This window comes from Mastomys coucha, unplaced genomic scaffold (genome assembly GCF_008632895.1).
Source record: "Mastomys coucha isolate ucsf_1 unplaced genomic scaffold, UCSF_Mcou_1 pScaffold12, whole genome shotgun sequence".
NCBI classification, from domain to species: domain Eukaryota; kingdom Metazoa; phylum Chordata; class Mammalia; order Rodentia; family Muridae; genus Mastomys; species Mastomys coucha.
In genome coordinates, this window is record NW_022196894.1 from 31,645,048 (window position 1) to 31,659,617 (window position 14,570).

The 14,570-nt window shown below is 48.7% G+C and overlaps 1 protein-coding gene across 2 annotated transcripts in view; it reads left to right on the forward strand.

Annotated features, from left to right (window-relative positions):
- The window catches only part of Itgb5 (integrin subunit beta 5), a 132,442-nt gene that overhangs the window by 109,542 nt on the left and 8,330 nt on the right, over positions 1-14,570 (forward strand). Inside the window, exons 12-15 of one of the 2 annotated variants that reach the window (XM_031363727.1) lie at positions 2,411-2,511; positions 4,362-4,481; positions 5,986-6,152; positions 6,931-7,613. In XM_031363727.1, coding sequence (XP_031219587.1) covers positions 2,411-2,511; positions 4,362-4,481; positions 5,986-6,152; positions 6,931-7,026 — 484 coding nt within the window. In that variant the 3' untranslated portion in view covers positions 7,027-7,613. Of the gene's footprint in view, positions 1-2,410; positions 2,512-4,361; positions 4,482-5,985; positions 6,153-6,930; positions 7,614-14,570 lie in introns of those variants that run through there. The other variant, XM_031363728.1, reaches the window with a different exon arrangement.

A 14,570-nucleotide genomic window follows, 5' to 3' on the forward strand; every position in this document is an offset into this window, starting at 1 on the left:
CGCCCATCCTCCAGCTCTCACTGCCTCCAGCCAGTGTTACTCCCGCTGCTCAGGCCACTTGAGGATCATGGGGAGTGGGCTGAGCTAGGGCAGCGCACGAGTCAGTAAAAGGAGCTGAAGCTTCCCTACCGTCCTACAGAGCAACAGGCCATGTGGGGTTGTCTCAGGCAGCTAAAAGGCCTCAGGGGAGACAAGAGCTAGGAAGGCCCAGAGAGAGGGACTGGCCCTTCTCATCTATCCCTGGACCACTCTGCCCTTCTGTCTCTTTCATAGTCTAATGAAAACTTGTTTCTTTTTCCTTTTTCTTCTCTTTTTCTTTACTTCTCTTCCTCCCTCCCTTCCTTCTTATCCCCTCTTCTTTCTTCCTTTCTTTCTTTCTTTCTTTCTTTCTTTCTTTCTTTCTTTCTTTCTTTCTTTCTTCCTATTCTCCCTCCCTCTCCTTTTTTACTAAGTTCTTTTGATCATGGAATTTTAGGCCATTTTCCTACTCGCTGTTTTCTGAGAGGTTTTGAATAACTTTGGTCCTTCATCCCTCATGTTCTAGAACTAACCAAATACACCCTTCACTTTGGTGAGGTCACACTCGGCTCCAGCTGATTTTAATTAACATGCCTTGAACAAAAATCTCTGTGAGTGGCTTGTTTTTGTAAAGGGGCAGACAAGCTTTCATACGTAACTACACAGTGCATTCTGAGTTTTCCCCCCAGCACAGGGGGCTCAGTTCTAGGCTGCTGTATCCACATGGGTTGTTGGAGGGTGTCCGAGAAGTGACCTGAAGCCGCGGTGATACAGCAGGGTATCTGAGGGAAGCCGTGGGTTCCAGCCAGCTGGAAGCAGACATCCTGTTTGCCATGTGTTCATCTAAGAGGCTGGCGGAAGGTCCAGCAAGCATGAATGACCAGAGATGGAACCACCCCTTTCTGGCCACTGTCAGAGCCTGCCTACCCTGAGGGGGATGGAGAGGAGAAGGGACCACATCGGACAGGAGACAGCTATGAGCTGTCTGCATGAGATCGGCCCAGGAGAGGATTTGCCACCAACTCTGGAACAGTTAGATTCCTAAGCATATGAGTGCCCTCTTGAGAGAGTCATGGCCCTCTCTCTTCATGATCTAATCCACTGTCCAGTCCTTGTTGACGTGCAGAAGGTGGTTCAGAGTATGTCTGGGAAGCAGGACTCCAGGAGGGGTGCTTCTCCTGGGTCTTTCCTCTGGAAAGTAGCTCTACTGTGCAGGAGCTCCCTCCTGCCCTGAGGTCAAGGTCCCCAGCTCCCATGCTGGAAATAGAACTTCAGTCAAATAGTTGTATGTGGTTCCTCTGGAACCAGGGAACTTTCTAGACACCCGGCTGTTTTGATCCCCATCAGCATGTGGGATAGGCAGGGTGAACTGTCCCCTTGTGGCTGGAGTTTTGTGGGGATACCCATCACTTTAGTGTCAGGGTACCTCCATTGCACACCCCCCCTCTCATGTCTTTAGACCTCTGAGTGCCACTTTCCCAGAGTCCCCTGTGCTGCCTGACACTGCTTACTCTGCCCTGGAGTATGCTTTTCCCATGGCATGAGCTTGGCCTTCCCAAGGAGGCAGGGACCTTTACTCGCTTACAGGTTTTAACAGCGGCTTTGGCTGAGGCCTGGCCTCCTAGCTGTGTTCCCAAGTGGATGCAGTCTTATGAGGGAGACTGTCCAGACCCAGCGTTGATGATTTAGAATGTAATAATAAGCGGGGTTTTTTTGTTTTGTTTTGTTTTGTTTTTGGCTCCTCATGTTTTCTAGAGAAGGTCTCTGTTGTAAAATGTACCAGCTTTAGTGTAGACAATTACCATGTAAGTGGCTGGCGTGCCCTAAGGGACGCTGACAGGTGGACACTGTGTGGGGATGGGATGGAAATGGAGTTGGAATCCGGGTACCTAGACACTGGCACGAGGTTCTTCCCAGCACCAGAACTGCCAGGAAACCCCACCCTACAGCTCTTAGGATTGTAGTTGAGCCCAGGCATTGAGGCTTACTGAGCCTTGTCCAGAGAGGGACAGATGGGGATACTGAAGTTGGCACATAACACAAGGGCTTCAAATACTGGACCCAGGAATGTAAAGGCTCCTCCATGGGCCAGGAGTAACTTTTATGCCCTGGAGACCTCTTCCCTGGGGCTGATTCCACTGCCAGTTCACTGTAGTAGGGTGCAGATGTATTTGGCTCGGTTCCTGCTGTCAGCATTGGGAATGTCTGCAGGTGGCAAACTGACCAGTATACCAGATATACCTCTAAACTCATATGTCTCCCTGAGACCCCAGGGAATCCTTTTAACACCAGCAGGACGTCAGAGCATCATGTCCCCAAGGCCAGACTTCCAGAGAACAGCTGAGCCTTTGGGACGATGTACAGCAGCTAACGACCACCTTGATTTTCTCAGAGACTGTGTAGAATGCTTGCTGCTTCACCAGGGGAAACCTGACAACCAGACCTGCCACCACCAGTGCAAAGATGAGGTGATCACATGGGTAGACACCATCGGTGAGTGCCCTGCACAACTGTGGACAGCTGTCTCTCTGGACCTTGACAGGCATCTAGGGCTTTTTCCTTCCCTGGAGAGGGGATGACCCAAAGATTTAGGGCTGATTTTTTTTTTTTTTTCATAAATGGCCATGGTGTTGATCATAATGGTCAGTTGTTCATTAACTGATGAATGGTAAAGCAAATGTACACTATCCATCCATAATGGGATATTATCTTACCATGAAAAAAGAGGCAGAGCACTAACATCATAACGTGTGCAAGCCTCCAAAATATTGGGCTAAGTAAAGAAGCTGGGGAGAAAAGAACATAGATTTTAAACAATGTCCACAGTAGGCAATGCCAATTGAGAAAAAAATAGCAAGAGGGAATGAGAGATTGAAAGTAGACAACACATGTGGACATTTTCGGGTGGTGGTACAACATTGTGAGTTTCGTAAATTGGCTACATTTTGAAATGATTAAGCCGTTCCTAAGGGACTGCATATCTGAAGAGAGAAGTTTCAACCAAGGCTCGCCAGTACTAGCAGACTTGCCCTCTGCCTTGACCCCCAGCTGCTGTAAACTCCCAGCCCTGGCTTTGTCTTGCCTTGGTCCTGGATTTTCTCTTTGTAGGCTCTTGTTTCCTCTTCCCTGGTTTTGATGGACTGCTTGGCTAGATCACATAGCATTGAAGTCTGCTGAATCTATTTATCTCACGAACATTCAGTGTGCGTTTACCATGTGGCCCGCCTCGTGCCAGGCTCAGGGGAGTTGGGAATTCTTTGCAGCCCCTCACATCCCTGCCTTTTGCTCTTTCCCTGGCTTGCTCTCCAGGGCCTGGCTGAGCTCTTTTTTTCATGAAGCGCATGTAGTTAGGAAAGAAAAAGCGTTCCCTTCCCACCTCCCACAAACAGGTCTGTCCTATGTGGGACCGCTTCTTCCCAGCCCGACCCACCACGAGGTATCTGCAGAGAAGTGTATGTCTAAGTCACCACCTGCCCCTAGACAGGCTTACTTTCTTCCCTTATTTATGTACTTGCTTGTTTACTTGCTTACTTGTTTATTTTTGAGGCAAGGTCTCACTATGGGAGTCCTGGCCGGCCTGGAAGTCACTATGTAGATGAGCTTCCAGCTCACAGAGACCCACCTGCCTCTGCCTCGTAGGTGCTGGGAAAGGAGACACATTTGGTGTCATAGCATTGACCTGCGGTTGTGGTTTGGGATGCATGTACCCCTGTGGCTTGACTTCCTTTTCTCTAACCTCTTTACCTCCTAAAGATCAGTCCTAAAACCCTTTTCTGGGGACCTGGTACCTGGACAGGACAAGGTCAAGGGCAGTGTGGGGAGAGAGAAGGGCTGTGCCAGCCAAGGAAGGGCTTTGTCAGGAATGAGACCCATTATACACAGAGCTGGCCCTTTAATGGCCTGATCTCTGACAGGGTCTCACATGTCAGTGTGGAGTGCCACCACACAGCGGCCTCTCATCCTCAGAGCCTCGCACCCTGAGTTCCAGCTCTCAAGGAAGAGCAACCTCTGGTCCTCTTTAGTCAACTCAGGCCTGCTGCATCCAGTTCCGTTCATCCGTATCCACTCCTAGCCATTGAAGACTTCTTTTATTTCATGTCACCACTAGCCAACACTTCAGAGGGTTGACAGTCTTGATGGGATCCACATGTTCCCAAATCAATAAGCTCAGCCCTGGGCCTGTGATCTTGATGTGAGACATCTGAGCTCTTTTTAAAGCCCTGCAGCCCCTTGGAGTCGTCTCCTGTCTTTTCCTGCGGGGCTTGGCTTCCATCCCTGTCCATGAGTGGTCCTGGTGCTACCCAGAGGGATGTTTAGGATGTCTCTGCTTGCTTCTCTCTTAGTCAAAGATGACCAGGAGGCTGTGCTCTGCTTCTACAAAACTGCTAAGGACTGCGTTATGATGTTCAGCTACACAGAACTGCCCAATGGGAGGTCCAACCTGACGGTCCTCAGGGAGCCAGGTAGGTGAGAGACCGAGGGGCCATCTTCTGCCCGCTTTCTTGTGCCAGTCCCTTTGTGGTGGTACAAGCCCGTGAGCCCAGCACTCTGGAAGGTAAAGATGGGGAGATGAGAAATTTGGAGCATTGAAAGGCCAGCCTGGGCTACTTGGAAATAAGCACATTTCAAAGTACATGTGTGGAGCACACTGGGCAGCCATACTGCTGAAGCAGAGGGCTGAGGCTGAGGCTGGGCCAGTGGGGCTTTGAGAATGCTGCGGCGGTGCCTTACTCTGAAGGAAACCTTAGCGTGCTGGGCTAAAGGGTTTTGCAGGGGGGCTGGCGAGATGGCTCAGCGGGTAAGAGCACTGACTACTCTTCCGAAGGTCCTGAGTTCGGATCCCAGCAACCACATGGTGGCTCACAACCATCCGTAATGAGATCTGACATCCTCTTCTGGTGCGTCTGAAGACAGCTACAGTGTACTTACATATAAAAATAAATTTTAAAAAAGGGGGGGTTTTGCAGGGAAGGTGCAAAGCAGCTGCTCCACCGGAGCTAGGGTGTCAGTTAAGTTGAGGATTATCCAGGTCACACCAGTCTTTCTGGCTGTTGCTGTTTCTCAGTGGAGATTCCAAGGGCAGAGGGAGCTCTGGGCCTAGCATTCCTACCTGCCGTCTGCTCAGTGCCAACAATTCTTTTTTTATTTTTTTGTTTGTTTTTTGTTTGTTTGTTTGTTTTTGTTTCGAGACAGGGTTTCTCTGTGTAGTCCTGGCTGTCCTGGAACTCACTCTGTAGCAGTGCCAACAATTCTATCTTGTGTTCGTTCTGGGCACTGGGACTAACTTAACACCTGTGCCTCAGAGTGACTGGGACTCCAGCCATTTCAGGTTTTGGATCGGGGAGGGAGTAGAAGAAGGGTTGCAGATTCCAGGTCACAGAGCCCAATTTGCAAGTTGAGCCCAATCCCCCAAACACAGTATTACCTTCCTAGGCCAGAGACAGGAAGTGTAGTACCAACCTGGGGTGCTTGCCTGTGGCCGGGAGGCCTTGCTTTCAAGCCCTGTCTTTGCTTGGAAATAAACACATTTGCTCCTTAGTGCTCTTTGCTAAGGGCTCAGAAATGCCTGGCGCAGACCAGCCCTTTCGGAAGTGATACACGCTCCCTCCTTCCTGCCTGCCTGCCTGCCGGGTTTGTCCCTGAAGCCACTGATAATGAAGGCTGGGCTGTCGCCCAGCCTCCTGCCCTGGAGCTGGGCCAGGCTTGAGCCTCTGGGGCACAGCTCAACAGAGGTATAGCCATTCACCAGGGGCCTCATTTCTGTTACCACATGGATGGCTGTGTGACCTTGAAACAGTTACTGAATTCTCTGACTCTTTCACTGTCTGTTCCTTGGGGAGGCCACCTGCCAGCTTTCAGCCTCAAGGAGGCAACATGAAGGGGGATGGGCAGGAAGGAGGGTGCAACCTTTCACCTCGGATGTAAGGTGCTGATGGCTCTGCCCACCTGTCTCCTGGCCCCTTCTAGAGTGTGGAAGTGCCCCCAATGCCATGACCATCCTGCTGGCTGTGGTTGGCAGCATCCTTCTGATTGGGATGGCACTCCTGGCCATCTGGAAGCTGCTCGTCACCATCCATGACCGCCGAGAGTTTGCCAAGTTCCAAAGTGAGCGCTCCAGGGCCCGTTATGAAATGGTAAGTGGGGGATGGGTTTAAAAAAAAAAAAAAAAGAAGTTGCTGGCCTAGAGCCAGGACCAAAGGCTAAAAGCAATCAATCAAATCAACAAAAAATGAGCTAGGTATGGTAGTATGCACCTATAATCCCAGCTGCTTCAGAGGCTGGGACAGGAGGAGTTTGAAGTTCAAAGCTAGCCTGGGTTACTTATTGAGCCATTGTCTCGAAATAAAAATAACGAAAATTTTGAGTGTAGTTCAGTGGTAACATGCTTGCCTAGCATGAGCAGGGCTCTGGGCTCCATCCTTAGGATCACAGAACAAACCTACCTACCAACAATGAACATCTTCAGTGCTGGATAGGAAAATTACACTCCCGGAAGACACGAGGGGCATGTAGACCCCAGTGCGTGTTGGGACTGCTGAGAGTGAAGTGCCAGAGGCAAGCTCAGTGGGGAGTTGGACAGACACAGAGATGGGACCCAAGAAAAAAGCTCAAGCTCTCAGGTCTGGTTGGATGGTCGCATGAGCAAGTCCTGGCCCCGGGCACGTGCAGGCTCAGAACAGAGTTCAGGGGAAGTACTCCTGACTCCCTAGAGTTAGAGTCTGTCTGTTCAGGTTCCAGGGAACTTCCAGGGCTTTCTGCCTAAGCCCTGTATTTCCGAGATGAAGAGTAAAAGCTCAGAGAAGGGAGGGGATCCCCCAGAGCACAGAGCAAGTCAGAAGCAGGTGCAAGTCCCTGCCGGTGCTGGATAGACCTGAGGCTGAACAGGTGCACTCTCCTCTCTTGTGCTCACAGGCCTCAAACCCCCTGTACAGAAAGCCCATCTCCACGCACAGTGTAGATTTCGCCTTCAACAAGTTCAACAAATCCTACAATGGCTCAGTGGACTGAGGCTCCTGGATGGACGGAGGGGGACTAAGGACAAAGACTGGCATGTCTTGGACTACCTGGACCACTTGCTCATACTAGCTAGGCCCGCACTGAGTGAGATGCCCTCCAATGAACCGTACAGGACCTGCTACCCACAGAGCAGGCCACAGGCACGTGGGGCCACTTCCCTCCAAGCTAGGGAGAGTAAGGAGACTCCGGGATTCTCAGCTTCCCTGCTGCCTCCAGCTTGCTGTCTTCATGAACTGCTGAAGGCGGGGGCTGCCCCTCCCTTCCCTGCTGGGCCAGACGAGAAGGTATCTGGAAGAGTCTGCTCGTACAAAGGCTAGTGCACAGCCTGGCTTTTCCAGGTTGATCTTTTTTTTTTGTTTTCTATGAAATAAAAAGGTCACGCATGTATGGTGTAGATCTGATTACTGGTTCCTTAAGGGCTGTCTGCCTGGCATTTGTGGGTGTTGGTGGAATTGGGGAGTCGCCTATGGAAAGTACGTGCCTTGCAAATGTTAGGTTTTGCCTTCCGGTTTGTGTTTGTTTAGAGCTTTTGTAATGAAAAGGAAAGACTGGGATTGAAAGTAAAGATGGAAACCAAGCAATGTTGTGTTGGCTTTGTACATTCGGGCATGTGCCTCCCTTTCTGAGTGGTCTTGAGTAGCCTCAGTAGAGACTGGCATGTCCATACACTTTACCAGGGACAGGACTTGAACTAGACCAGTACTGCAGAGCTGGGCTCCCTGATGTGCGTGGGTAATTACAGTGCTTCAAGAGTGCTGAGCAGGTACCGTTGGGCCTCCCTGGTTTTGCTTAGAGTTCTAGATAGAAACTGTACAAGCTTCACGTTTTTCCTATGTTCTGCATTCGTAACGCTAGAAATAGATGGTTCAGGTGCTAGCAGGTGGAGGTGTGTGGCTTCCACACAAAATGTTTCTTATGCTATGTGGACTGGCTGGTTTTGTGTTTCAACTTGACACAAGCTGGAGTTATCACAAGAGAAAGGAGGGCTCTCCCCTGAGGAAATGCCTCCATGAGATCCAGCTGTAAGGCATTTTCTCAATTAGTGATCAAGGTAGGAAAGCCCAGCCCATTGTGTGTAATGCCATCCCTGGGCTGGTGGTCCTGTGTTCTGTAAGAAAGCAAGCTGAGCAAGCCAGGGGAAGTAATCCAGTAAGCAGCACCCCTCTATGGCATCTGTGTCAGCTCCTGCCTCCAAGTGCCTGCCCTGTGTGAGTTCCTATCCTGACTTCCTTTGGTGATGAATAGCAATATGGAAGTGTAAGCTGAATAAACCCTTTCCTCCCCAACTTGCTTCTTGGTCATGATGTTTTGTGCAGAAATACAAACCCTGACACTATGTAAATAATAGACTTGGACCAATACCTTCCTTCATCAATGCCCAGAGCCTGCGTTCATCTCAGCTACTGTTTCCTGCAGAGCCATTACTCTCTTTAGATTCCCTTTGGAGATAGTGGCTCCAAGTAGCCTCCTGACCCACTGCCTTGAGTATAGAAGAGCAGGCAGGCTCTGGAAGGGGACGTGGCTTGCGGAGCATCAGGCAAGCCAAGGACTTTGTGGTGCTAAGCTCACAATGTCTCACTTCCTTGATGAATCATTAATGTTTTTTTAAAATTGATTTAAAAAAAATTACGGGTGTTTAGCTTGCATGTATGTCTGTATACAACACGTGTGTCTGGTACCCACAGAGGCCTGTTAACTTAGGTCCCTGGAAACTAGACTTACAATCTGTTGTAAGCCATCATGTGTGTTCTGGAAACTGAACCTGGGTCCTGTGCAAGAGGAGTCAGTAATCTGAACTTTTGAGCATCTCAGCCCCTCGATAAAGGTTTTTGTCAGTGCAACACTTCAAGCCTAGGCTGAGCATTGCACCAAATTTCTCTTTTTGTGACTGGCCAGCTTTAGGGTGAATGCTGACTGTGTGGGACAAAGAGAACTGATTCTGAGTGTTCTTCCTCTTGTGGGACTTGGAGATGTGGCCATAAATCCCTTTACAAATATGTAAGACAAGAAAATGATGGCTTTGAGACTTTCTAAACTAGAGGAGGGGAGGGGGAGGGTCATAGAAAAACTTAGTTTTTCTTCTACTTATGGGTCTCCTGGAGACCATGTGCTAACCTGTTCAAATCCTGTTTTCTATAGGCAGTACTGTGAGTGCTTGACATAGACTAACACTCAGGGTCACCACTCCTTTGCCTAGGTTATTAGGTATGTTTTTCACATAACACCAAGAGGAAGACATGCCTAATGATGTCCTGCTGCCCCCTGCTGGAAGTTCTTGACATAAGCTGGGATACTGTGGCCCAAGATTCTGACCAAAGGCCAACCATGATTTCCTCATTCCTAAGGTTGCATAATGAGCCAAAAGTGGTAACAAGGCTCACTATTCCAAATGCCTCACATTTTGCACAATCCAGTTCCATATACATACATAAATGATTTGGGGGGAGGGATAGGTTTGTCACAGCATACACGTGGAGGTCTGAGGACAACTTTGTGGAGTTGATTCTTCCATCTTTTTGTAGGTTCCAGAATTGAACCCTGGTAGGTTCAATGTTGAATTCAAGTCCACGGGCTTATAGAGCAAGTGGCTTCGTGCACTATACTCTTGGTGCTTCTATTGGTTTGGTTTGTTGAGGCAGGACCTCAGTCTGTAGCTCAGACTTCCTTAGAACTATGTAGCCCAGGCTGGTCTTGAACTCACTGAAGTCCTCTGCCCCACCTCGAGTGCTGGGATTCCAGGTGTGCATTACCATACTAGGATCAGATCTGTCTGATAACTTAAAAATTATGAAGCAAGCACTTTACTGACTGGTCTGTCCACCTGGCTTTTGTATTTTATTGTCTTGAATGACTCCTCCCTGACCCGCGAGACAGGGTTTCTCTCTGTAGCCCTGGCTGTCCTGGAACTCACTCTGTAGACCAGGCTGGCCTTGAACTCAGAAATCCACCTGCCTCTGCCTCCCAAGTGCTGGGATTAAAGGTGTGTGCCACCACTGCCTGGTGACTTTTTTGTTTTTTAACTAAAAAACTCTTATGGAACAAAGTAGGAAATAGAGTAATAAGGTAAAGGGCATTTGGAATCCCACCACTCAGGGGTAAACACTCTTGGCCTCTGCTATACCTTGGATCTTGCTGTCTCCCTGAGGCGTGAATATGGAAGGCTTGGTTCCTTGAAACTATTGGAAAGGGGCTTTGACACGAGGCTATTGGAGGTCTTCCAGTCATTGGGGGCATGCCCTGGAAGCAGGTGCCAGGACCCTTAGCCTCTTAATACTCTCTGTTCCATTCCCAGCAGGAAAGTGAGTGGGTTAGCTCTTCTGCAGTTTGTACCAGTCATCTCTCAATGGGCCTCACTTTCTTCATCTGAGCAATGGGAAGAAGGTTGTCTGGGCTGATCTTGAAGGGGCTTCCGATTTCATCTTCCCAGGAGTCTGGGCAGAGTCGTCACTTGGATGGCTGTGATAGATTCCAGTTCTCTTGGCTCACCTTCTCAGCCTCAGCATGTGTAGCCTTCACCTTTTGAGATACGTGTTCTGTGTATAGTGCAGACAGGAAAGGAGTCCTGGGTGCATTCTTGAGACTCCAAGGACTTTATAATCAGGCGATGTGTTAGGGTTCTCTAGAGTCTAGAGGAACAGAATCGATACTTTATATATAAAGAACGATTGATTAGAGTGCTTACATGGGCTGTGGTCCAGCTAGTCCAACCAAAGCTGTCTCCTAACAGAAAGTCCAAGAATCTAGGAGTTGCTTAGTCAACAAGGCTGGATGTCTCTGCTGGTCTTCAGTCTGTGTTGAAATCCCCAAGTAGACTCAACGCCAGTGAAGGAATGAACTTGCCATTGAGGACGAGAGCAAGCAGGCAAAGAGCAAGCGCGTCCCTGTGCTTTCACAGACTGCTGGGTTGAAAGTGGTTCTTCTGACCTCAAATGATCTGGATCTAAGGTGGATCTTCTGACTTTAAGTGATCCAATTAACTAAAAATTCCTGACAGATGCAATTAGCTCCTTGGGATTTTTAGTTCATTCCAGATGTAATCAAGTTGACACCTGAGAATAGCCAACACAGGCAGCTACTGCCAGAATCCTACGTCTGGCCTTTGGGTCCTTGGTTAGCATTAAGTCCTACCTTCTCAGGGCCTGTGGATGTCACTACCTGTTCTGAAGCTTCCAGCAAGAGTAACCATTTGCTTCTAGCCTAATTCCTTTGACTTTGTAAATAGCATATTTCTCTAGGTTTGGGAAAGATGTTTATGCTCAAAGCGCAACCATTTCTAGAAGGCATGTGTGGAAACAGTACCTTTGTTCATACTCTTGCCTGGGACCCAGCTATGATTTTCAAATTGTGGCTATTTGGTTGGAGAGGAGCATACAGGGCAGACACTAGCTGTTGAGAGCACTTGTGTCCTGTGCATTCACAACTCTTCTCCCCCCGTGCAGGGCGCTTTCCTGCCCTGGCACTGACGCGGTCACAGGCGTATTGCCTTGCTTTCTTCCCCAGCACCAGGTTTCCTCTGGAGTTGCTGCTTCTTTTGCTGCCCTTGGTTCTGTATACCTTGAGGGCACAAACGCGTATTAAGGCAAAAACCCTCACCCCAGGGTCTCCATGAACTAGGTGTGACCACCACTTCCAATCTACCCATCAAATGGATGGGCACTGAAGGACGGAGAAGGGAACTTTTTTGTTGTTTGTGACAGTGTCTTGCAATGTAGGCCTGGCTGGCCCCGGTTTGCTCACTAAGCTTCCCGGTGCTGTAATGCTGGGGTGAGCTGCTGTGCCTTTTTTTTTTTTTTGGACAGGGTTGCACTGTGTAGTCTTAAGTTGCTAGAACTCATGATCTTCCTCCTTGCAACTCCTTGTGGGGAGCCGCAGCTGCCACCCTATATACATATATATTGAACACCTGGTCTCTGGCCAAAGCAGAGACCAGATAATCAAGCCATTAGTTGGAGAAGCTGAGTACCTCCAGTTTGTGATGCAAGCTGGTATGAATTTCCCGCAGCCTATTATGCTTTGCTACGTAGCTGATGCTGATTGGGACCGGGAAAAGTATTTAACCTGCGAAGGCTGGGGATTACTAGATTCTACTAGAGAGAGGACTATTATGAGCCAGGCGGTGGTGGCGCACGCCAGTAGTCCCAGCTACTCGGGAGGCTGAGAGAGAGATTATAGAGATACTAGATGAGGGTGGTCGACTACGTAGGAGATTAGAGAGACTGCTAGAGACTACTACTAGAGATACTAGATGAGATTAGAGATATTATTAAGAAGTAAAATAAGAGTTCCTGAATAAAATCTGCTTGGAGAAGGGCTCATGTTTGCCTCCTTATTTCCGCTGGACGGAAAGGCGGCTTACAACTCCTGAGTACTAGGAGTATAGGTGTGAGACGCTATGCCTTGTCAGAGGGGAGAGCTTATTTAGAGGGGCTCAGTGACCCTTCTATCCACCAGAAGCTGATAGGCACTGAAGCTTACTGGCTTCAGTAGGTACAGGCCCAGGGCTTGTCAGACAAAGCTGGGCTTAGTGGTCTGGTCAGGATTTAGGTGGGGGCCTGAGTCAAGGGACTCTAGGATCCCAGTTTTTGGAATCTGTGTGAGACTGGATTATATTGAGAGCATACAGCCTGGGGTCATGTCTTGTTTGTGCTATGATGGAGTTGGCTACCTTAGCTAGACAGAAAAAGAACCTACCAGAGCTTACACTTCTACTTACTGCATTTAGGAATGGATGAACCCTAACAGGAACATGGGGTTGTAGACTACAGGGAGTTCGTGGGGTGCCTTTTAAAAATAAGGCATCAAAGATCTTGCAGAAAGTGGGATGCATCTTTTAGTTAGCACACAGGTTGCTAAAAGAACTGTTTTGTTTTTTTAAATCGAGCACTCAAGTCCTTGAGTCTTAGTTAAAATCTTAACATCATGGAGGAGTATCTTGCTCTAGCATGAAGAGGCTTTCTGCTCTATTGGTGTTAGTGAATCTCAGTCTTGTACAAAGGTCCTAAGGAGCTCCTGAGCTGTCTACTCTGTTCTGGAGACTTGTCTTGGATGAAAAAAAAAAAAAAACCTCACCTTCTCTGGAGAAAAACTCTCACCTGCACCTAGAGAGGGAGCTGAACCCTTGGGCAATTGAACAGTTGAAGAGGCAGAGGTCTGGTATCAGCTTTGCCCGCATCCTGGCCATGTGTCTTACAACACTGCCTTAATCTGCCTCAGCCAAAAGTGCCAGGGGTCCTGGACTCTGCCAACTGGCTGAAATGAACCAAATGGTTGAGGAGAAACTACCCTTGGAATGCGTGGTTCTTAATGACTTGGTCCTTGGAGGGAGGGGTAGAACATGGCTGCCCTGTGGCTCTCCTGGCTGGGAGAGATCTGTCCTGTGCGGGGAGAAGCTAAGTCCCTCCAAGGCTGCAGGGAGCTGGAGGGAACTCAGCCTTGCAGCTTGCTGCTGTGCAGTTTTCAGCTCATGCAATAGTTGATTTTTTGGAGTGGATTTCCTGAAACCCCAATGACTAAATGATTATGCTTACATAATTTAAGCATAAGTTGTTGATAATAGAGCCTACAAAGCACAGGAATCTCTGAAGGATTTTGACATGGTTTGGGGAACGCCCTCCTGATGTGTGAGCAGTGGGTGGATACTTTTAAGAAACTATGGACTGTTTTGAGGTAAAAATACAGAAACTTGCTTCTTAATCATCCTGATTTTACTGTCATAGAGGTAGTTAGAAGGCGTGATTTTGACTATAGTCAACTCCCAACTTCTGATAATTGAAGAAGGCTGCATGTAAAATTATTCTAAGAAACAGCTGCTCCCAGCCTCCCTGAGAATGTCTGAAATGCCCTGACTAGTCAGTCTGATGGAATGCACTCACTCAGCGGACTTTTGACTAGTCTGCTGTCTCCCATTGTTTTGGGGGGGGGGGGGGGATGCACTGGCTGCCAGGGTGGGCGTGGCTCCCTCGCGGTGTCACAGCACAGCATCAAAAGAATTAGCACCTGGCTAAGTTCTACTAAGGACAGGTGGGGCTGTCCTCGCCATGCTTTATTTGCAAATTGATGAATCATGGCGGTTGTTGCCATTTGCTTTCTAAGTTCCACGTTTGGTAAATCTACTAATGAAGACAGGCGGGGGGGGGGGGGGGGCACACACCTTTAGACCTGGCACTCAGGCAGAGGCAGGAGAATCTCTGGTTCGAGGCCAGCCTAGTGTACAGAGTTCCAGGTGCAGCCAGGGCTGCACAGAGAAACTCTGCCTCAAAATAAACAAACCTAATGAAGGAGCAGACTGGTTTTATGTGGCACAAGGAAGCCAGCTTTTGACACCAAAAGCTTTGTACTGAGGAAACACATGTTCCTTAAGGTTACAAAATCGTGTCTACAACACAGAGATGCAAACCCAAACCACGTACTGCCTAGATGCTACTGGCTTTAAACAATTTGAATATATACTGACACCTGAAAAATACCAGGCATGCTTTGACAGTGAAGGTCTGTGGTCAACCTTGCAAAATCAGAAGCTGGCTCCTATTGGAGAC